We start from the raw sequence: 18,731 nt of genomic DNA on the forward strand, positions 1-18,731 counted from the left end.
AAATTAGTTCTGTGAATCGGGCCCCAAGTGTTAGTCCAGACACTGCTGGTTGTACTCCGAAGACATTTTGAGTTGTGAGTTTTAAAGTGACCCCCCGTGTTCCACAATTCTCATGGCCTTCGGCCCCATCCTTAGATTGTTTTCCGGCCAGCAGGAGTTAAAGCAAGGGTTAAAGGGATAGTGAGCAACAGTGTAAATGTATAGATGTATACATACGTGTAAAACCCATGCATTGTAGCTATTGCATAATAAATGGTAAAATATACGCTGACAATGCTCATGAATGAGGGGGGTTCATGTGAATCTACAGCACTACACACTACAAACATCTTTTTTTAAAACTTTTTTTATTAGCGGTTCAAAGATCACACATAAGCATCTGAATGCCTCATAGACCCACCACACAGTATTGTTGTATAGTACAAAAATTGGTACAATGCATTCAGTGGTAAATATCACCAGTCGCTGTTTCATTTCTGTCACTTACATTGATTTTCTATAATGATCCTCACTCGATCTTACCGCGAGTGCCCTACTTGTCTGTATATTCTTGCATGCATCCATTTGTCGTGTCAAGGGGTCTATTGTTCTGTTTTAGGTGTCCCAGTAGCTCTGTTGTAGAGTCTTCTACATTTTGTTCTACAACCCCCTCTCGATACCCTGTGACGGGCACCACCTCTACTCATGCCCCCCTCCACATCATCCATGTCTTTACTCACTTGGGGTTCGATTCACAGAACTAACTTAAGACAAAATCCTAAACTTAGTACCATTTACAGAAGGCATTTAGGAGTCCTAAAGTTAGGACTCCTAACTTCTGTGAATACAGAAATGAGTAAGTACCTTCTGTGAATACCGAAATGAGTAAGTGCCCTCTGTGAATACCGAAATGAGTAAGTGCCCTCTGTGAATACCAAAATGGTAGTAAGTTTAGGATTTTGTGTTAAGTTAGTTCTGTGAATCGGGCCCTAAGTATGTCTGGTATAGAGACCAACAATCTCTAGGGCGACTCCGTGGTTGTTGGAGATCATTGAATGCGTCCTACGGCACATTGCAGTAAGTCATTTCCGAATACCATTCCGCTAAGTTTGGAATGGGGCCCCTAGCCCAGCCCATCGCAAATCTACGCTTAGCCAATAGTAGCCAAGTAGCTGTTAGTCTACTCACCGATGTTTCTATGCCTTTATTGTAGCCCAGCAGGGCCAACATCGGGTCCATCTTTATGGTGTTATAGCATTCAGCTCCAGGAAGATTCCCTCCCAGTATGGAAATATCCCTGGGCAATACCAGCAGCATGCAAAAACCCGGCATCTTGCCCGTTGCATCACACGTAGTTCGCAGAGCCCCTCAGGCTGTATCTGAACAATCTTTCTGGCGAATAGTAAACATTGTTTATGTATTTAAAATGTATTAGCCGGTGTCCCCCATTTAAGGATACCTCTTTGGTCTTAGCGCAACCACTCTTGGAAGAAATCTCCCATCTTTGTCGCCCCTTGTGTATGTAGGGCAGTTCTCACATTACACACTAGAAACATGTGGTGATAGGGTACTTAACATTTTCCGTTCATTGCATGTGTCGCAAGTGACGGACATTGTTTGAAAGTGTCAACCAGCTTATATCGCTTCCAAGCTAAAAAGCTGTTTGCTTCTCTGGTTTTGTATATTCCCAGTTATTTAAAATCTTCCCTCACTAAGGGCATCTTGCAGTCAGGGGGCAGTGTCGTCAAGTTTCCTGGCAGGGGTATATTAGGGATCTGCCTTAGTTTATACTGTACCCAGAGTGTTTTGCCAAAGTAGCTCAGAATCTCGACTTGAGGCTCATTGAACTAAAAGTATTTGTATCAATCTGTTCTCTTTGAAGTGTTGCAGCCCTGATTTAGTTTATTTCTACAATTGTCCTGGGGTAAAAAATAGGGGGGTGCTCTTGGACAGGGGGTACCTTTAGGAGCATGCACACAGGATAGCTCACAATTTTGATTTGATTGGCATAATTGTTTGTGATTGGTGCCATACCTTTATTTGCCTGTCCACTGTCCGAGTTGTGTTTTTCTAGCACAGAACCTGAAGTAGTCGATTAATAGTTAGCTCGGGGTCTGTCACATAGAGTAATATATCATCGGTATACAATGGTATATGGTCCCCTCATCTTCCTTCCCAGTATATTCACCTAACCAGTGGATCCTGTCTTATCCACATCGCCAGGGGTTCCAACGCCAGCCCAAATATCATTGGAGACAGTGGGCAAACTTGTCTGGCACCCACCCGCAGGTCGAAAAAGTCAGTGTATGTTCCCGTCACTTTAACCCTTGCCAGTGAATAGCTATATAAAAGCCTTATGCATTGTATGCAGGGGGGCCAAAGCCCAGTCTGTCTAGCACTGCAAACATATAACTTCATTCCAGTCTTTTTACAACATTGTGGATTCCAGTGACATTACGACTGCCTGTTCCCACACATTCTGCACATTACCCACAACCCCAAATAGGCGTAGCAGATCGAGACTCGTACTTCTGTTGGGCACAAAGCCCGCCTGATCAGGGGGCACTAGAGATGTGATCACCTTCTTCAGGACGGTCACCGGTATCTTGGTCAATATTCGGATTTCTGCGGTAAGCCGTGAGATCTGCTTATATGAGGTGCATTCATCGGGGGTTTACCTTCCTTCGGTGTGACCACAGTGGTGGCCAGTTTTTGGTCACACAGAAGGTTGGCCCGCTTCTTTTGCCTCTTTGTACGTGGATAGTAAGGGGGTCATTACGATTGCGGTTTTTCCGCATCCTCGGGGCCGGCGGAAGCCACCGCCGGCCCCGAGGATGCGGAAAAACCGCAGCGGACTGACCAAAGACCCACCGCCACATTAGGATGGCTGGTGGGTCCTGGTTTCCGTCCGCAGCTTTTCCGCCGCGGTCGGATTACAACCGCGGCGGAAAAGCTCTAATATGGTGACGGTGTCTTACAGACACCGTCCACCATATTAGGATGGCCAGTGAGTTATGCTTTTCCGCGGCGGGTTTTCCGCCGTGGAAAAGCATACGGAACTTCACTGCGGGGGCCCGTTGCGGGCCCCCTAGGTGAAGGGGGGTGCACATGGGGGGTACCTATGGTACCCCCCTGCATTTGCATGCAGAAAACGGCAGGCACCGCGCGGTGCCTGCCTCTTTCTGCATGCAAATGCAATGCGTGCATTTTTAACATTGCCGCGGGTGCAGCTTGAAGCTGCACCCGCCGCAATGTTAAAAATAGAGGATGTGACCGCCAGGGTGGCGGTCACATCCTAATTGCACAGGAGGGAACTCCGCATGCCATGCGGAGGTTCCCTCGTGCTCTGGGGTCGCGGACGGACGCAAGTCCGTCCGCGATCCTAATCGACCCCTAAGTTTGGCAACAGTTTTGAAGCCAGGCGTTTGTGTAGTTTTAAGGGGAGCCCGTTGTACCCGAAGCTTTTCCAGGCTATAGATCTCTGATTGCCGATACCATTTCCCATGGCTCTAGTTCTTACTCCAGCTCTTGTCTGTCCTCTATGCATAATCGGGTCAATCGTATGCCCTTTAGCAGGGCGGTGGCATCTGCCATGGACTTAGGGGTCACGGGCAAGTATATCTTAGCATAATGGCTCGGAAACTCGTTTGCTGTATTTGAGCTCCCTCTGATAGGCATCTGCCCATTATTATTGATCTCGAGGACCCAGTTGTTCTGTCTGTGATGGATCCAGCTAAACAAAAACAGTGGTTCTGTTGGGAATGTAGCAATTTCTTTGTTTACATGTACTTAAAATAAATTATGTATCTACATTGAATGTACAGTACACAATGACACACAACTCCAATTTCGGTTTCAACGGTATCTCTTATTGTAGATACCGTGCATGTATTGATCAGTAAATCCAATGGTTGTCCATGACAAAAAATGAAATAAAGATACACATACGTAGTGCAATGTTTAGTGACTGGTAGTGAGTGGTGATGACCGTGATGTACAAGAATAAGAAAGGTGACATATATTCATTACAAATGCAAAGAACATAAACTCTTGTGTGTCCACTTCTGAGTTAAATAGTCGCAACAGACTCAAATAGTTTCTTTTTGTTGAGACTCCATATGGACGAATTGACATAAACAACGTCGATGTTTCGACCCTATAAGGTAGTGCAGATTTATTTGCATCTAGGGTGGGTCTTCATCAGGACAGAGGATGAGTAGGACAGCGTGAAAAACTGTGGAGAGCTAGAGTGGTTTCTTCGGTAGCTCCACTGGCCTGGGTGTCATCCGACACCCTTGTGCGATTTTTCTTAGAGAATCTTGAGCAGGAAATGCAAACCTTCTTCACCAGTCGGTGGAGAAAGTAGGGGTAAGTGCCACCTGTAGCGATCACTTGGCAATGTTCTTAGGAGGACGTCCGTGTGCGTCTCAGCGCGGCGATGAGTGAGCGATGATGGACCCAGGCCAGTAAGTTCCCTCATTTATTTCCTATGTCGTACAGGCGGCGCTGCAAGGCCACGAAGGCGGTCTTGGCACTAAGCTCTGCTATGTCCCTGTATTGCTGGTGTTTCAAGGCCAGCTGATGTTTTAGTAGTGCGTCTGTCCTGGGGCTTAGAAAACTTTCTACATCCTGAAGCTCTTTCAGTTTTGTTTTATGCTTCTTTTTGACCCCAATATCAGGGACAGAGCCTGTCCCCTTACCACCGTTTTGTGAGAATTCTAGAAAATGAACACTGAGTCAACCATTTGCCTGTTATCAGTGAAGTGATATTCAGTGCTTTGTCGCAGTTGTGTCAATCTCTCATTGTTTTTGAGGTAATAGGGATCAGATGCCCATTGTCTGTCTCCCCTATCTACGTTCCCTTTAAATACTACCCAGGTGTGCGTATGATCGGAACTGGCCATGGCCAAGGGTTGGGCCCCCCTCAAATCTAGTCATAGTGGTGGACTGTAGGCCACCCATCTTTGGGGAAGACAGTCGTTTGGAGTTTTGGAGGGACATACATTGAGCAGAGGTTGAGCATCAACCCGTCCCATTGCCGCATTTGTACAACATATTTCCCCAAGTATCTCAATCAAGAAGGAGCGTGAAATTACAAAGCAGATCAATAAAATTCTGATATCGCATTCCGGAATTATCGGCAAGGAGTGCGTCGTGGATTTTGAATATTGGATTTGTCAGTCATTATTGAAGCAAGAGCATTTTGGAGCAAATTTTTGATTGAAGAGGAAGATCTCGGGATTGTGAACGGACACCAGAAAGGTCCATATATTTTCTGGATAAAAGGATTGTTAATAGAATTGAAGATTTAGGAAATAATTGATGTGATTGCACTCCAAGTGGTTACGAAGAGTTAAAGGAAATAGAGATCAGGATTCACTTATGACGAAGGGTATGCGCAGTTAGGATCATCGCCGATAAGTGTGTGGATATTGAAGGATTATTTTGAGAATTTAATCTACGGGGATCTTTGAGGAAGCCCTGATGATGTCCCAGATGGGGACGAAACGCGTCGGCTGTTAACTTTTTACTTAACACCAATACAGAACTGACTGAAAACAGCAAATGATTTGAATAAAGAAAACGAATCACACATCGCGCATCTGGAAGATTGTTTATGGAATTAATTCTATTAATATTAATGTGATATCAGAATTGTATTGATCTGCTTTGTAATTTCACACTCCTTGATTGAGATACTTGTAGGAGTAATGGGGTTATTGACGATGCCCCTTTAGGAAGTTGAGAGTGACAATTTCATTTCAAATTATTCAGCGTGAGAATTGATTTAATAATTCTCAGTGCACAGAGGAGTAGACCCCACATCGTCAAGTCGTAGAGTAACATATTTCCCCAAGCGGGTACAACCAAGTCCTACCCAGGGTGTAAGGTATCGATTTCCAAATGACTACCCCTCTGAGTCTGATGCGTGGCTTGCATGTGCTAGAATGAAGTTGTCATAGCGGTCTAAGGCTCTGTAATGGTTTCCTTGGAAACAGGTCTCCTGGAGAAGTATGATGTCCGGGGCATGTCGCTTAAGATATTGCAGATCCACTCCCCTTAAGTCTACTTCTTACACTGTTGGCATTCGAGGATAATATCTTTAGTGCTTTTTGTTTATCGTCGGGATCCCGTGACGGACCACAAGAGGTCGATGGCGGACGGACTACCTTGAAGAATGTGTGACTACAGGTGTCCGCCCCTCCGGGATCATAAAGAGCAGCCTAATCTACGCAACCTTTATTGTATACCGAACGGTGGAAACCGTCAGTACGGCTGCACCTCACACTCACAGCACACCTTAGCGTGTTTGCTGATAATTTCACGTGGTCATTCCAATAGTGACACACCCCACTGTCTTGGTCCTGAAGAAAGCCTCAGTACCTCTGTTGAGGCAGAAACATGTCGACCATTTTATGAGGATAACGAAGAGCAGTTAAATCTTCACAGTATCCTGTCCACTTTTTTAATTGTGCCCTGGGACCTCAGGAATTAAAATCGTGACAGAGGATCCTATAGGTACTTTTAATCTGCACCAAAAAACTCACTTCCCTCACACACAATACAACCTGCTCCGCTGTAATTCAGGCGTCTCAGCACAGCTGGGTTGCATTTGGCAGCCCAGCTGAGAACTCAATGATGAAGCTTGCTACCAACCAGGATGGTGGGTGAGAGTTCTTCTTAAAAATCTAATATTTTTTTGCAGTATTGTGCATGACATTGAGTAATCTGTACATCTGGATTCCAACAATGGGTCCGTCCATTTTGTTGTTAAGTGTTTTTTGTTAAGACATTTGGGTCAGGGAATGTCCTGTCATGTTTTCTGGATGTGTTTGGGCCAGGCTCATTGCGTGAAGGCCCACCCGTACCCTTGTTTGTTGGGTTTTGCTGCATGCAGATCGACTGCGGTTGTGCTATAAGAGACGTACTCAAGTCAGTAACTGCTCCCGCAATTCCCCTCCTCCCTGCTTCCCTGCATGGTCAGCTTTGAACTACACACAACCCCAACAATGCAGAGGACCTGTTATGTTATGTTATGTTATGTTAGGAGTTTTTTTATATAGCGCACAGCTGCCCCAGCAAAGGGGCATCCCGGCGCTGCAAGATCGAAATAGTACACACAGCCACAAGGTTGTCACAGATGACACGAAACCAATAGACTACACTGAGGGAAAGAGGAAGGTTTTAATGGCTTTCCTGAAAGCGAGCAGGCCATCCATACCATGGATATGTGCAGGCAGGGAATTCCATAATTTGGCGGCTAGGTAGCGAAACGAGCCCTCCTGCTCAGCAGAGTTTGACCCGCTGGACAGTCACCAAGTGCTGCCCCAGCGAGCGCAGCTGTAGGGGGGGAACAAACGGAGTCAAAAGATCAGCCAGAAGCGCCGGGCTGGCAGTTTTTAAGATCTTAAAAGATAAACATAGAGCTTTGAACTGGATCTGCTTCTCAATCGGAAGCCAGTGTAGCCCTTGGATAGTGGGCCCCACATGGCAGGAGCGGGTAAGACCAACCAGAATTCTAGCTGCAGAGTTTTGTAATCGTTGCAGCCGATGTGTCTCTGCTTTATTTGCCCCTAGGAGCAGGGAGCTGGCATAATCCAAGCGAGATAGTATAGTAGCCTGCACAATTAACTGTCGTACCGTTGGGTCAAAACATTTCAGGAGAGGTTTAAGACCTCTAAGCAGGCCCACACAGGTAGCAGCAACCCTCTTTGTGTGGGTCTGTAAACTAAGAGTAGAATCCATCCAGACCCGGAGATTCTTTACCACTGTTTTAGGCATAGGCATTCGCATAGCTCCAAGGAGCGATGGCCACCAGTGTTCGTTCCAGAGAGCAGCGTTCTTACCCACCAGTAGGACCTCTGTTTTGCTTGCATTTAGTTGCAAACAATTATTAGCCATCCACTGAGCCACCTACATCATCCCGTCTCTGAATCTAGTGCCCGTTGTAGGTGGCCCCTCAGCTAAGGTGACAACAAGCTGCGTGTCGTCAGCATTGGACACCATCGTAAGGTCTGTTCCCCCGAACCTTTCAACTGTAGAGCTGGTGGCCTGGCCACAGCCATAAACAGTTTGCCATCATCGTCCTCTTATTATTATCAGAGTCGTTTGTCGCTCGCCGGATGTGTGTCCGTTGCTCTTCTTCTTTCCTGGACAGGGACTCTCTCCTGTTGAGCCTCTCCCTCTTCACTCCCAGGTTTGTGGCCTGTTCGGCCTTACAGCCTGTGTAGGTGGTTTTTCCCCACCCTGGCTCCTTCCAGGGGGTCCTCGGATAACTTGCACCCGCATGCTTGTGGCGGGTATCTTCGCGTACTTTCCATCGAAAGCCAGGTGGCCGCCAACCCTCCAGCCAGTCCCACATCTCCGTAGGTGTTTCGATGTACCAGGGCTTCCCTTCTGTTATCACACAGAGCTTTGCAGGCATTAGCATCATATATTTCAGGTCTTTTGCCTGCAGTTCCTTTCTGACTCCTTCAAAGCTACTAGGCTGATGTTGCACTTGCGAGTCGCCTGCATGCAGGATAGCATTGTAGTTGTGGTGGTTGCAATGATGGTTCTGGCTGGGCCCCGCGGGTGGGGTGTCCGCGCCAGGGCCATGTGCACACGTTTCACTGAAGAGAACTTTGACAGTCCCCTCTATTGCAGGGTGGTGTTATCAAGCCCTACATAAAACGTTTCACACTTTGCCCCTCCGCCCGCTCTGGGATCCCTACCACTTGTAGATTGTTGTGGCAGGACCACCCATCATAATCCTACAGCTTGGTTATCATTATTGCATTGTCTCATAGCAGGTGTCTCAGCTATTCCAGTAGGGTCCCTGTTTCTGTTTGTAGGGGGAGGAGAGTGGATTTTGCGGCTAAGACTCTCTCATTCATTTTCTGGATATTTGCCCTTAGTAGTGTCTTCCGCTGTTACTGTGTCTAGTTTAGGCTCCAGTGTGCCTTTTATGTCCTCGATGGGGGCCATTATATACGTTCCCGTGCCTCTCCTGTGACTGCACCTCAGTGGGTCAAACTGGTGAGGCCGGAGGGTCCGTTACTACTGCAGTCACTATGTATTTTTCTTGTTTCATTTGTTGGGCAGTTTTACCCATTCTGCCTCCCGCCATGCTTGCACCGGGTGGTATGAGGGGGCCCAGGATTAGGTGTGCTCATTAGGTACCCGCCCTTCAGATGCACAAATTCAGGTGCTCTGAGGGTGCTACTCACCGCCGCCTACCGGGGAGGCGGCTCCGCTGTGCAGCCTTGCACTGCCAATGGCCTGTCGGGTTTTGCTGACCCCTCAGTGCAAAATTTGCATCACAAAACCAAAGGCGAGTTGTGAACTGAGACTGTTTTGTTTGTATGCAGTGCTTAATTTGAGCCGCTGGTTTCCAGCGCTTAGCACCAGCACTTAATTGTTAACACCGGTGCTTGTTACAGTCTGCCACAAGGTGGCACTGTTTGGCTAACTTAGAGATGAACACAACAACTGTTACTTATTGATTAAATATACATTAAACATGTATATTACCTGCCTTCCAAGCCATTCTTATTGCTTTGGGGACCTGAAATAGTCCGAATTGTCACACTTGCAGTAGTGTGATAGTTAGTAGTTGTGTTTTTACTATCAGTGGCAGCGTGCCTGGGGCAATGTGTGGTGCAGGCTGCTGTGGCCTCCAGACGAGAGCCCTGGCACTTATTTCTTTACAAATTAAGCACTTGTTGTGTGTGCTACGGGCCTGTCCTGGGGTGACGCGAAACTGTTGCACCCTTGCATGGGACTCCACCTGTGCAGCTGCTGGACTGATCCTTGTCGCTCTGAGTGTCTTTTCCCGGCAATTTCCCAAGGGGAGCAGAGTAGAATGTTGAAATGCGGCGCCGACCATGAAGTTGTTTTGCACCCTCAGGCAGTTCCACTTCGGTGCCCATGTGGTGCGGGCATACATGCCAACATTTTAGAAAAGGGAAAGTGGGAGTTTTAAAAAATAATAATCGGGAGAATATATTTGCCCCACTGACTTCTATTGAAGCAGAGGCAATTTCAGGCGGTAGACAGCCAAAAGAACACTTGCTTGCAATAAAAATCGGAAGTCTCCTGTCTGAACCGGGACTGTTGGCATGTATGTGCGGCTCACCATCTCCCGCACTGGACATCGCTGCTGCCGCCACTCTTCGGGGCTAGGGCCGAACTGCTTTCCCCACCTCAGCAGTCCATGAGGCTGCAGCGTGAGTTTATTCCCTGTGGCACCAGAGGACTCTTTCCTCAGGCATCGCCCGTTGCCAGTCCCTATGCCCGTGTGCATCTTTCATGCACAAGACGGTGCTCACCGCCTGCGATTGCTTCACGCTCCGTATCAATCCTGTCCCAGCGTCTCTGTGGGGAACAGCGTTTACAACGCAACTTTTACCATGCACTACCTTTACCAAGCAACTTTTACAACGCAAGTCGGTACAACGACTAGCGCTGGGGGGCGCTGTAGGATAGGAAATGGTTTAATTTACTTTCCAAAACCTTCCCTACTATCCACGGGGACTGGAGTCGGAATAGTAAATTAAACTATTCACTATCCAGCACCCCCCAACGCAAGTCGTTGTAACGACTTGCGTTGTAAAAGTTGCGTGGTAAAGGCATGCGTTGTAAAAGCATGCGTAGTAACGACATACATCCGTCTCTTTGGCACAGGCCTGAAGTACTAAGGTGAAATGCTCCTGAATGTGAAAGAAATACACTTTTTTGGATTTTGAAGAGATTGTATCATTTATTTATTTATTTAGTGTTTAATAGAGCGTGAACCAGACCCGTGAGGGTATCAGAGCGCTTTACAGTAGCATCAGGTGGGATACAGGACAAAGGGGGGAGGAGAACCAAGGGATAGGGAAACAAATAGATACAGTATATGGCAAGACAAACAGTCATACTATCCGGCTACCTTATGGGATAGGAGCAAAACAATACAATGAGCTAGAAAAGCAGTCTCATCACCCTGGAGGGTTGTTCGGAAGTGCAGGGTGGGTAACATAAGGGGAGGAGGCCAAGGGATAGTGCCGTAACGATAGGTAAAGTCAGGTTATAGTTTTACAATGTGTTTGTTGCACGATGTACGTGCCAAATGTTGTCTCGACCTTGTGCACAGATTCTTGGAGCTAAGCCAGACCCAGGGCTCAGCTCTGGCGTCCTCCTCTATTTGCGAATCAGGCTTAGTAATAGGACCATCAGTCACTTTATTAACTGTTTGATAAAAAGGCGCGGATTAGAAACATGGAGCTCTACCCACATGCAGTGGTTTAACATCTCTAACTACGACTCCACCAACAAGGCTTCTTGTGGCAGAAATGAAGAAGAGTGCATCAATCAATCAGAAAGCCTTCTATAGCGTGGGTTCTCCCCTGGGGTGCCTCAAGGTGCTTGTGCGCTGTGTGAGCCTCGGCCGAAGAGCCAGGTCTTGAGCTGCTTCCTGAAGTCCTTCAGAGAAGGGGCGGTGCGAAGGTGGAGGGGAGCACTCCAGGACCTGGAGGTGAGGTAGGAGAAGAAGCTTCTTTAACATCAGCTGCAGCAAATGCGGGCATTGCGGGCTAAAGCGAGGGTGGAGTATCGAAGATTTCTAGGTGGTCGGTGGAATATTAGGCGGTCGTTGATGTAAGCAGGTCCAGACTTGTGGAGGGCTTTGTAGGCGTGAGTGAGGAGCTTGAGGAGGCATCTTTCCTAGACGGGCCGCCAGTGGAGAACTCTGAGATGGGGGTGATACTAGTCCCTCAAGGGAGGTCGAGGATGAGGCGTGCTGCCAAGTTCTGGATGGTCTGGAGGCATTGCAGGAGTTTTTTGGTGTCTCCGATGTGGAGTACATTACCGTAGTCAAGTCGGCTGGCAATGAGGGCCTGGGTGACTGTCTTCCTGGAAGAGACAGGGATCCATTGAAAGATCTTGCAGAGCATGGAGAGTGTAAGGAAGCAGGAGGAGGAGATGGTGTTGATCTGTTGCTTCATGGTCAGGTGGGAGTCTAGGATGATTACGAGGTTGCATGCTTGACTGGTGTGGGTGAGTGACAGGCCAACTGCGGCGGACCAGAATGTGCCATTCCATGGGGAGGGCTTATTCCCAAAAATGATGACCTCTGTCTTATCCAAGTTAAGCTTGTGGCAGTTAGTCTTCATCCAGGTGGCGATGTTTGTCATAGTGTGCTGGAAGTTGGCCCTTGTGTAGCCGATGTCTTATGTAAGGGATAGGATGATCTGTGTGTCGTCGGTATGGGAGATGATGTTGAGTCTGTGGGTGATGTCTGGAAGAGGTATCATGTAGGTGTTGAAGCGTGTGGGGCTGAGGGAGGATCCTTGTGGTATGACGCATAAGATGTCTTTGGGTACGGAGGAGAAGGGTGGTAAGTTGATCCTCTGAGTTCGACCAGAGAGGAAAGAAGAGATCTAGTTGAGTGCGTCGCCCTGGATGCCAATGTGGTGGAGTCTGGTGATCAGAGTGTGGTGGGAGATGGTGTTGAAGGCTGTTGAAAGGTTGAGGAGGATGAGGGCTGCTTTTCCGCCTAGGTCGAGCAGGCATCTGATGTCGTCAGCTGCTACGATCAGCTTGGTCTGGGGGCTGTGGTTTGGTCGGAAGCCGGATTGGGCAGGGTCGAGCAGGTTGTTGGTCTCGTGGTAGTTCTTGAGCTGGCGATTGATGGATTTTTCCAAGACTTTGGCGGGGAAGTGTTGGAGCAAGATCAGGTGGTAGTTTTTGAGCTCGTTGGGGTTGAAAGAGAGTTTCTTCCGGAGGTTTTGACCACTGCGTGCTTCCAGACATTTGGTATATGGCTGTGGTGATGGAAGTGTTAAGGAGGGATGTATGACGTTACAAAGCATACTTTTACCACGCATACCATTACAACGCGGTATTTACAACGCATACCGTTACAACGCATAGCGCTTAGAGGTGCTGGATAGTGGTAAGTATAATTTTATATTCCAACTCCAGTCCCCGTGGACACTAGGGAAGGTGTTGGATATAAAATTATACTTATTCCCTATCCTAGAGCGCCCCCCAGCGCAATGCGTTGTAATGGTATGCGTGGTAATGCCTGCGTTGTAATGGTAGTGCGTGGTAAAAACTTTGTTGTAACAGTTGTATACCGTTAAGGAGGTCACTGAGTTGGGTGTGCAATGACTTCTTCCTGCTTTGTAGATGTGGTGTGGGTAGAGGTCGCTGCGAGATCCAGAGCGTATGGAGTTCATGATAGAGATGGTGTCTCCCGTGGAGAGCTGATTGTAGTTGGTGGTCCTGGAGTGGCGGGAGCGGAAGGCTCAGTGCTGAGGTGGTTGAGGCCAATAGGTTGGGGTTGAAGCTGCAGTAGATGTCGGTGATTTTTCAGTGAAAGTAGTTTGCCAGGTCATCTCAGAGGGCTTGAGAGGGGCGGATCGTGTTCTCGTGGCAGAGGAGCAGGAGAATTCTCTGACGATGTTGAACAGTTCCTTGGTGCAGTTGGCGCTTGCCTTGATCGGGTGTTGAGTGCTTCTTTCTTGGGCTCTCCGAGACGGTGGTGGTAGTTTGGTAGGGCGGATCAGTAGGAGTCGAGGTTGGTGGGGTCTGGTTGGATTGCCAGTGTCTCCCTAATTTCTTGGAGTGTCGCTTGATGGGCAGTAGCTTCGGGGTGAACCAGATGAGGGAGTTCGATGGGGCGAGTCTTTTTACTTTTAGGGAGATGGTCCAGAGGGATTCTGTGTCTTTGTCCAAATATGGCAGGGTAAGTCGGGAGTCTCATTGGCGGATCTTGTGGACCATCGATAGTGAAGTGGACAATGCTGTGGTCCGTCCAGGTCAATTTGGGGGTGTGGGAGAATTTAGCTCTGTCAAAGGTGGAGAAGATGGGGTCCAGGGTGTGACCGGCTCTGTGCGTGGGGTGGTGGCCAGTTGAGATAGGCCAATGATGCTCACGTTTTCGAGGAGTGTGGTGGAGTTGGAGTCATCAGGGTATTCTAGGTGAAAGTTCAGTTCGCCCAGAAAGATTTAGTGGTCGGAGTCGATGGCTAGGGAGCTATGAAGTCTGGGATGAAGTTGCATAGGCTTGGCCAGGGGCCAGGAGGTCAGTCGGCGAGGGTTCATCTGATGGTGGTGTTGGCGGCGGGTCTGATATGGGAGCTGAGGAGCTCCATGATGGGTTTCGTCCATCATCGAAGGCTGTGCAGTGAGGGAGTCTTCATGAATGATGGCGATGCCTCCGCTAAGTCTGTTAGGGTGGTCGCAGTGGATTGTCTTGTATCTGGGGGGAGCTGCGGTGGCGATGTCAGGTGCTGAGATGGGGGTTAGCCAGGTTTCTGTTATGAACATGGCGTCGGGCGAGGGTGGTTATAGTATCCCAGATTTCCATGGCATGCTTACAGAGTGATCTGACGTTGAGTAAAGTGAAGTGAATCTGAGGCATGTGGCTGGGTGGTGGTTGTGGGGTGATTACATTGCAGGAGAAGTGGCAGTGGCGGCAGGTGAATGGTCTTCTAGTGAGACATGGTGAAATGATATGGCAGTTGGTGATCCAGTGAACTACATTTCAATAAGTTATTCAAAGGGCAGGTACCCCAGGCTGTTGTGTTGTACACAACCGTAGTCCAGTGAGTTAACCCAAAATGATGGCCACCCCTGCAGAATATGAAGTGCGCTTGAGTCTCCCAGACCTCACAGCTATTCCTTGGCCTCGGGTTGAATGAGGGCCAATGAAGGGTTGAGCCTGCTTGCACTATCGGGGCTTCAGGAGCCGGCATTACACCCCTGCCGCAGTCATGAGTTCCCAGGGAGAATGACCAGGCCCAGGTGGGATGGGCAAGGGCATAGCTTCAGTGGGGATATGTGGGGTGTGACACCCCTTAAATGCATTCTTGATTAGGGATTTGGGTCTCCAGCCCCTGAGTCTGGTCTGCTATGTCCGTACCTGTTTTCTTGTTGTTGTCATTTCACCAGGAGGATTTAACTTGCTTGTTTGTTGGACAGGGATCCTAAATATATGTAGTGATGGTGTACCAAAGAAATAGTTAATCAATTCCCAATGAAGTACTTCTTGATTGGGTGCAAATGCATTACTTTTTGGAATGTATAAACATTGGTGGTAGTAGGCTTGGAAAGCTTCTCCTCTCTCAGGTTTCTAGGCTCACTATTGGCCATCAAAGACCCAAAGGTGATGGGATGAATCCTTGTAAATAGTCTAACCAGTGACAATCGCTCTGGGCAGCCTTTCAACCCATTATTTTTTGCCCACTGTTCCACTCTAGACAGAGGCCAACCTAATACCAATCAGTAGTGATGCTCTTCCTCACGGAAACAGTCCACCCGAACCTTGCTCATCTCACCCTGCCACCCTGCAGCCCACTGCCCTTTAACCCCTTGGCTGCTGGGGCTATTCCCCTGCTGTGCTGGGGGGCGGGGGCGTGCACAGCGCCCCCATGCTCATGACATGAGGCAGGGTGCTCCGGTGCTCATGACGAGCTGAGCTCGTCACAGCCACGCCCGTTTAATGGAACGCTCAGCACAGCAGGGGAATTAGCCCAGCGTGCGAGCGTTCCACAGGCCATGACGAGCTCAGCTCGTCATGAGCACCGCACCGGAGCACCGTGGCTCATGACGAGCTGAGCTTGTCATGGGCATGGGAGGGGTTAAGGTAAAAATATTTGAGATTCAGACCCCCAACCGAATATCAATGACTAAGCTACACACCTAGGGTAGAGGGGGGAGAAAGGGAACCAGAGGGCAGCGCACGGGCACACTCAGAGAACGAGAGACATCAGATTCTGACTGTGACTGAACTTATGGAGCGCCCTGCAAGTTTTGGAGCTTCACACAAAAAGGAGACACCGAAAACTGGGGTCCCCTCCCTCCACACACCTCCTACATTCATGGTGATTCTGGTGGCCGAGTCATGAGGGGCCACATTGATTTAAGCAAGGGGTTCAATCTCCTCATTCTGGGTGCGGGAAGAAAGAGGTGAGCCTCACAACTGTAGATCCGCTGTCAGCAAGCACCAGATTCTGATCATGGAGTAGTCACACATGAGAAAATAAGTACTGCTCTGTGTAGACTACTCCTGTCCCGTAAAGTCTAACACCCTATTGATAAACAACATACAGAGGACACAGTGCACTTCTCCTGTTATGTGCAAGTACCGGAGCTACACACTTTTCTTGCATTGTCCTAATTTTGCACAATAACATTTCTGCTGTGACCTTTTGCACATATTTGCGTGCGCTACAATGTTGGGTTAGTTTCTCTGAAACTACTTTGCTTACACAGCTAGCTTCGCATAACATTATCACGATGCCTTGAACACCATGCACAGGGCCTCTTGAGGCTCTATGTACAAATGTTGTTCTATCTTCATCCATTGGTCGACGAGGCTATCTACATATCCATAACATTGGTGATCTATACGCACATCGCAAGGCTGCTTCCTATTAAAATAAAGAGCATTCCATAAGATTAGTAGAGAAGGCCCTTCAGCTGACACTGAGGGTTCCTGCAGGCTGAGACTTCACCACGCAGTGGTCCGACATCTCTGTCAGGGGTGTCCAGTTAGGGATTGGTGTCACTACAACGCATGCTTTTACATCGCATGCCTTTACAACGCGGTTTTTACCACGCAGTCCATTACAACGCATAATGCTTTTAGGCGCTGGATAGTGAATTATTTAATTTACTATTCCAACTCCAGTCCCTGTGGATAGCAGGGAAGGTGTTGGATAGTAAATTAAATATATTCCCTATCCTAGAGCGCCCCCCAGCGCAATGCGTTGTAATGGTTTGCGTTGTAATGGTTGCGATGTAATGGTAGTGCGTTGTAAAAAATGCGTTGTAAGTGATGTTCCCCTCCAGTTAGTGACCAAGGTAGGCTCCTACGTTCTCTCCCCCAGGTAATGGGGTTAGATTGTCCCTTGGGGGAGTCTTGGCTTCACACCTACATACACTCTAGGTACACACAGAGTAGTGCTTGCATAGTAGGAGTACGCCTGATTACTGCCTTGTTTATATGCCTGCATATATACACTGTGTTAGCACTGTGGTAGAACTCTATCTACTTTTCACTCTTTCGGTGCTTGTAATCACTTTTATCTGCTTCTGTCTACTGAATATTGCAGCACAAGTATTCTATAGAAGAATAACGCCGGTTCAATAAATATATTGAAAATGTCCCACTGTGTATTCTGTATATTTCTCTGAGTACTACTAAGCACAAGTGACTTAGCGAAAGGTTCTAGATCTGTTTCCACGACCCCAAATGGGTCAGGGTTGCCATATTTAGTGGTTGCCAGAAATTATCGTTCCCTGGTAAGGTTAGGGGGGCTAGTGGTGGCACTGTGAGCTAGCTGGTCTATCGGCCAACATATCCTGCGTGGGTGCCCAGTATCAGTCTATGCACCTCACGCAAAGTTTATGTTCTCCAACAGATGTGCGGATCCTGCAGATTGGTAGGAACTACACAACACGCAGAGGACCTGTGACACAAGAAACAGGTCGCACAGTCCATAGTGGGGACCAGGGCGAACATATATGTCAAGTTTTCTGACTTCTCAAATGTGACATTTTTGTGTTTTGATTGTGTTTATGTGTGACATTTGATTGCCTTATGTGTGACCCATTGAGAGATGTTTTATGGTGAGTGTCATCAAGCAGTTGTGTCCATTTATTGAGTGCATGTCCCCAGCACCACCCTGTCCACACACTGAACGTAAGTGCAGCTCAGCTAAGGTGTGTAGATGTGCCTATGATGGGCCAACATTTATCGGCTGTAATGTGGGATGTACCAGCTCCTGCACATACATGCTATTCAGAAGGCTGTGTTCAAACATGTTTATATTTATTGACACTACTAAGCCATGTGATGTAATGCAGTGACGACGCTCTTAACCAGCATTTAATGTAGCCAACTGATATGGTTAATAAATAATCAACCGGACTGCCAAGCCAGAACTGGCAGAAAGTGTAAATCACATATGAGAGGCCACTTGGCAACCACTACCCGCCTGCAAAACACGAGCTCTGCAAAACTATAAAATGTTTCTTATTAAATAGTATTTCCCACCCACAGATCGAGGAATTTCAGATATGCTAATGTTTTCATTCACTTACATTGAACCTGCAAACATCAGTGCATTGGATTTATTTGCAACACACACACTACTGCACTACAGTCAGCAAGTGTTGAGCCACACCATCTACTTGGCCCCAATACTCTTACTAGCAGCTGCAACATAGTTCTGGAACACTCTCAGTGCTGGTGGGGTAAGAGCGCCTCTTCTCTGCTCCTGCTCATGTGTCAGCAGCGCTCTTTCGGCTGTTTTGAACAATGATGTTGGCTGCCACTGTGTGTCACTGTCTGACAGCTAATAAAAAAAGAGTAGAGCCAACCACAACAAGTCAGGGAATTAGAGATATCCGCTTAAATTTCTCTACATCGTGTTTGAGTGACAAATTACCAATCATATGGTAATGCGGAGATTTAATTTAAATTGCGTTACCCTAACGCGACATGCGTGCCACTTGGCAGGACCGTGAGACATTACCTCCGCACCAAGGACTGTCGGCCTCGCACGTGGTTTTGCCACATGTTTGTGGGGCTGGCAGGAAGGTGGGTGGTGGGACCGGCAGGAGGGTGCAGGGCTACAAACACCGCACAGCTGTAAACGAGAGGTGAATATTTCTGTGTGATCCTCGGCAGGAACAGCGAGGCCTGGCGCGCGGACCGGCTGGTGCTCAACAAGGAGGTGATGGCCATGGGCGGCGTCAGGAAGTTCGTGCCCTTCCTC

At 48.1% G+C, this 18,731-nt stretch overlaps 1 protein-coding gene across 1 annotated transcript in view; it reads left to right on the forward strand.

Annotated features, from left to right (window-relative positions):
• Positions 1-18,731, forward strand: part of LOC147725041 (cytochrome P450 11B, mitochondrial-like) — a 131,768-nt gene that overhangs the window by 85,376 nt on the left and 27,661 nt on the right. The window contains exon 3 of the mRNA XM_086966506.1: positions 18,644-18,731. This exon is cut by the window's right edge and continues 112 nt beyond it. Coding sequence (XP_086822632.1) covers positions 18,644-18,731 — 88 coding nt within the window. The remainder of the gene's footprint in view (positions 1-18,643) is intronic.

This window comes from Lissotriton vulgaris, chromosome 4_1 (assembly GCF_964263255.1).
Source record: "Lissotriton vulgaris chromosome 4_1, aLisVul1.2, whole genome shotgun sequence".
NCBI lineage: Eukaryota > Metazoa > Chordata > Amphibia > Caudata > Salamandridae > Lissotriton > Lissotriton vulgaris.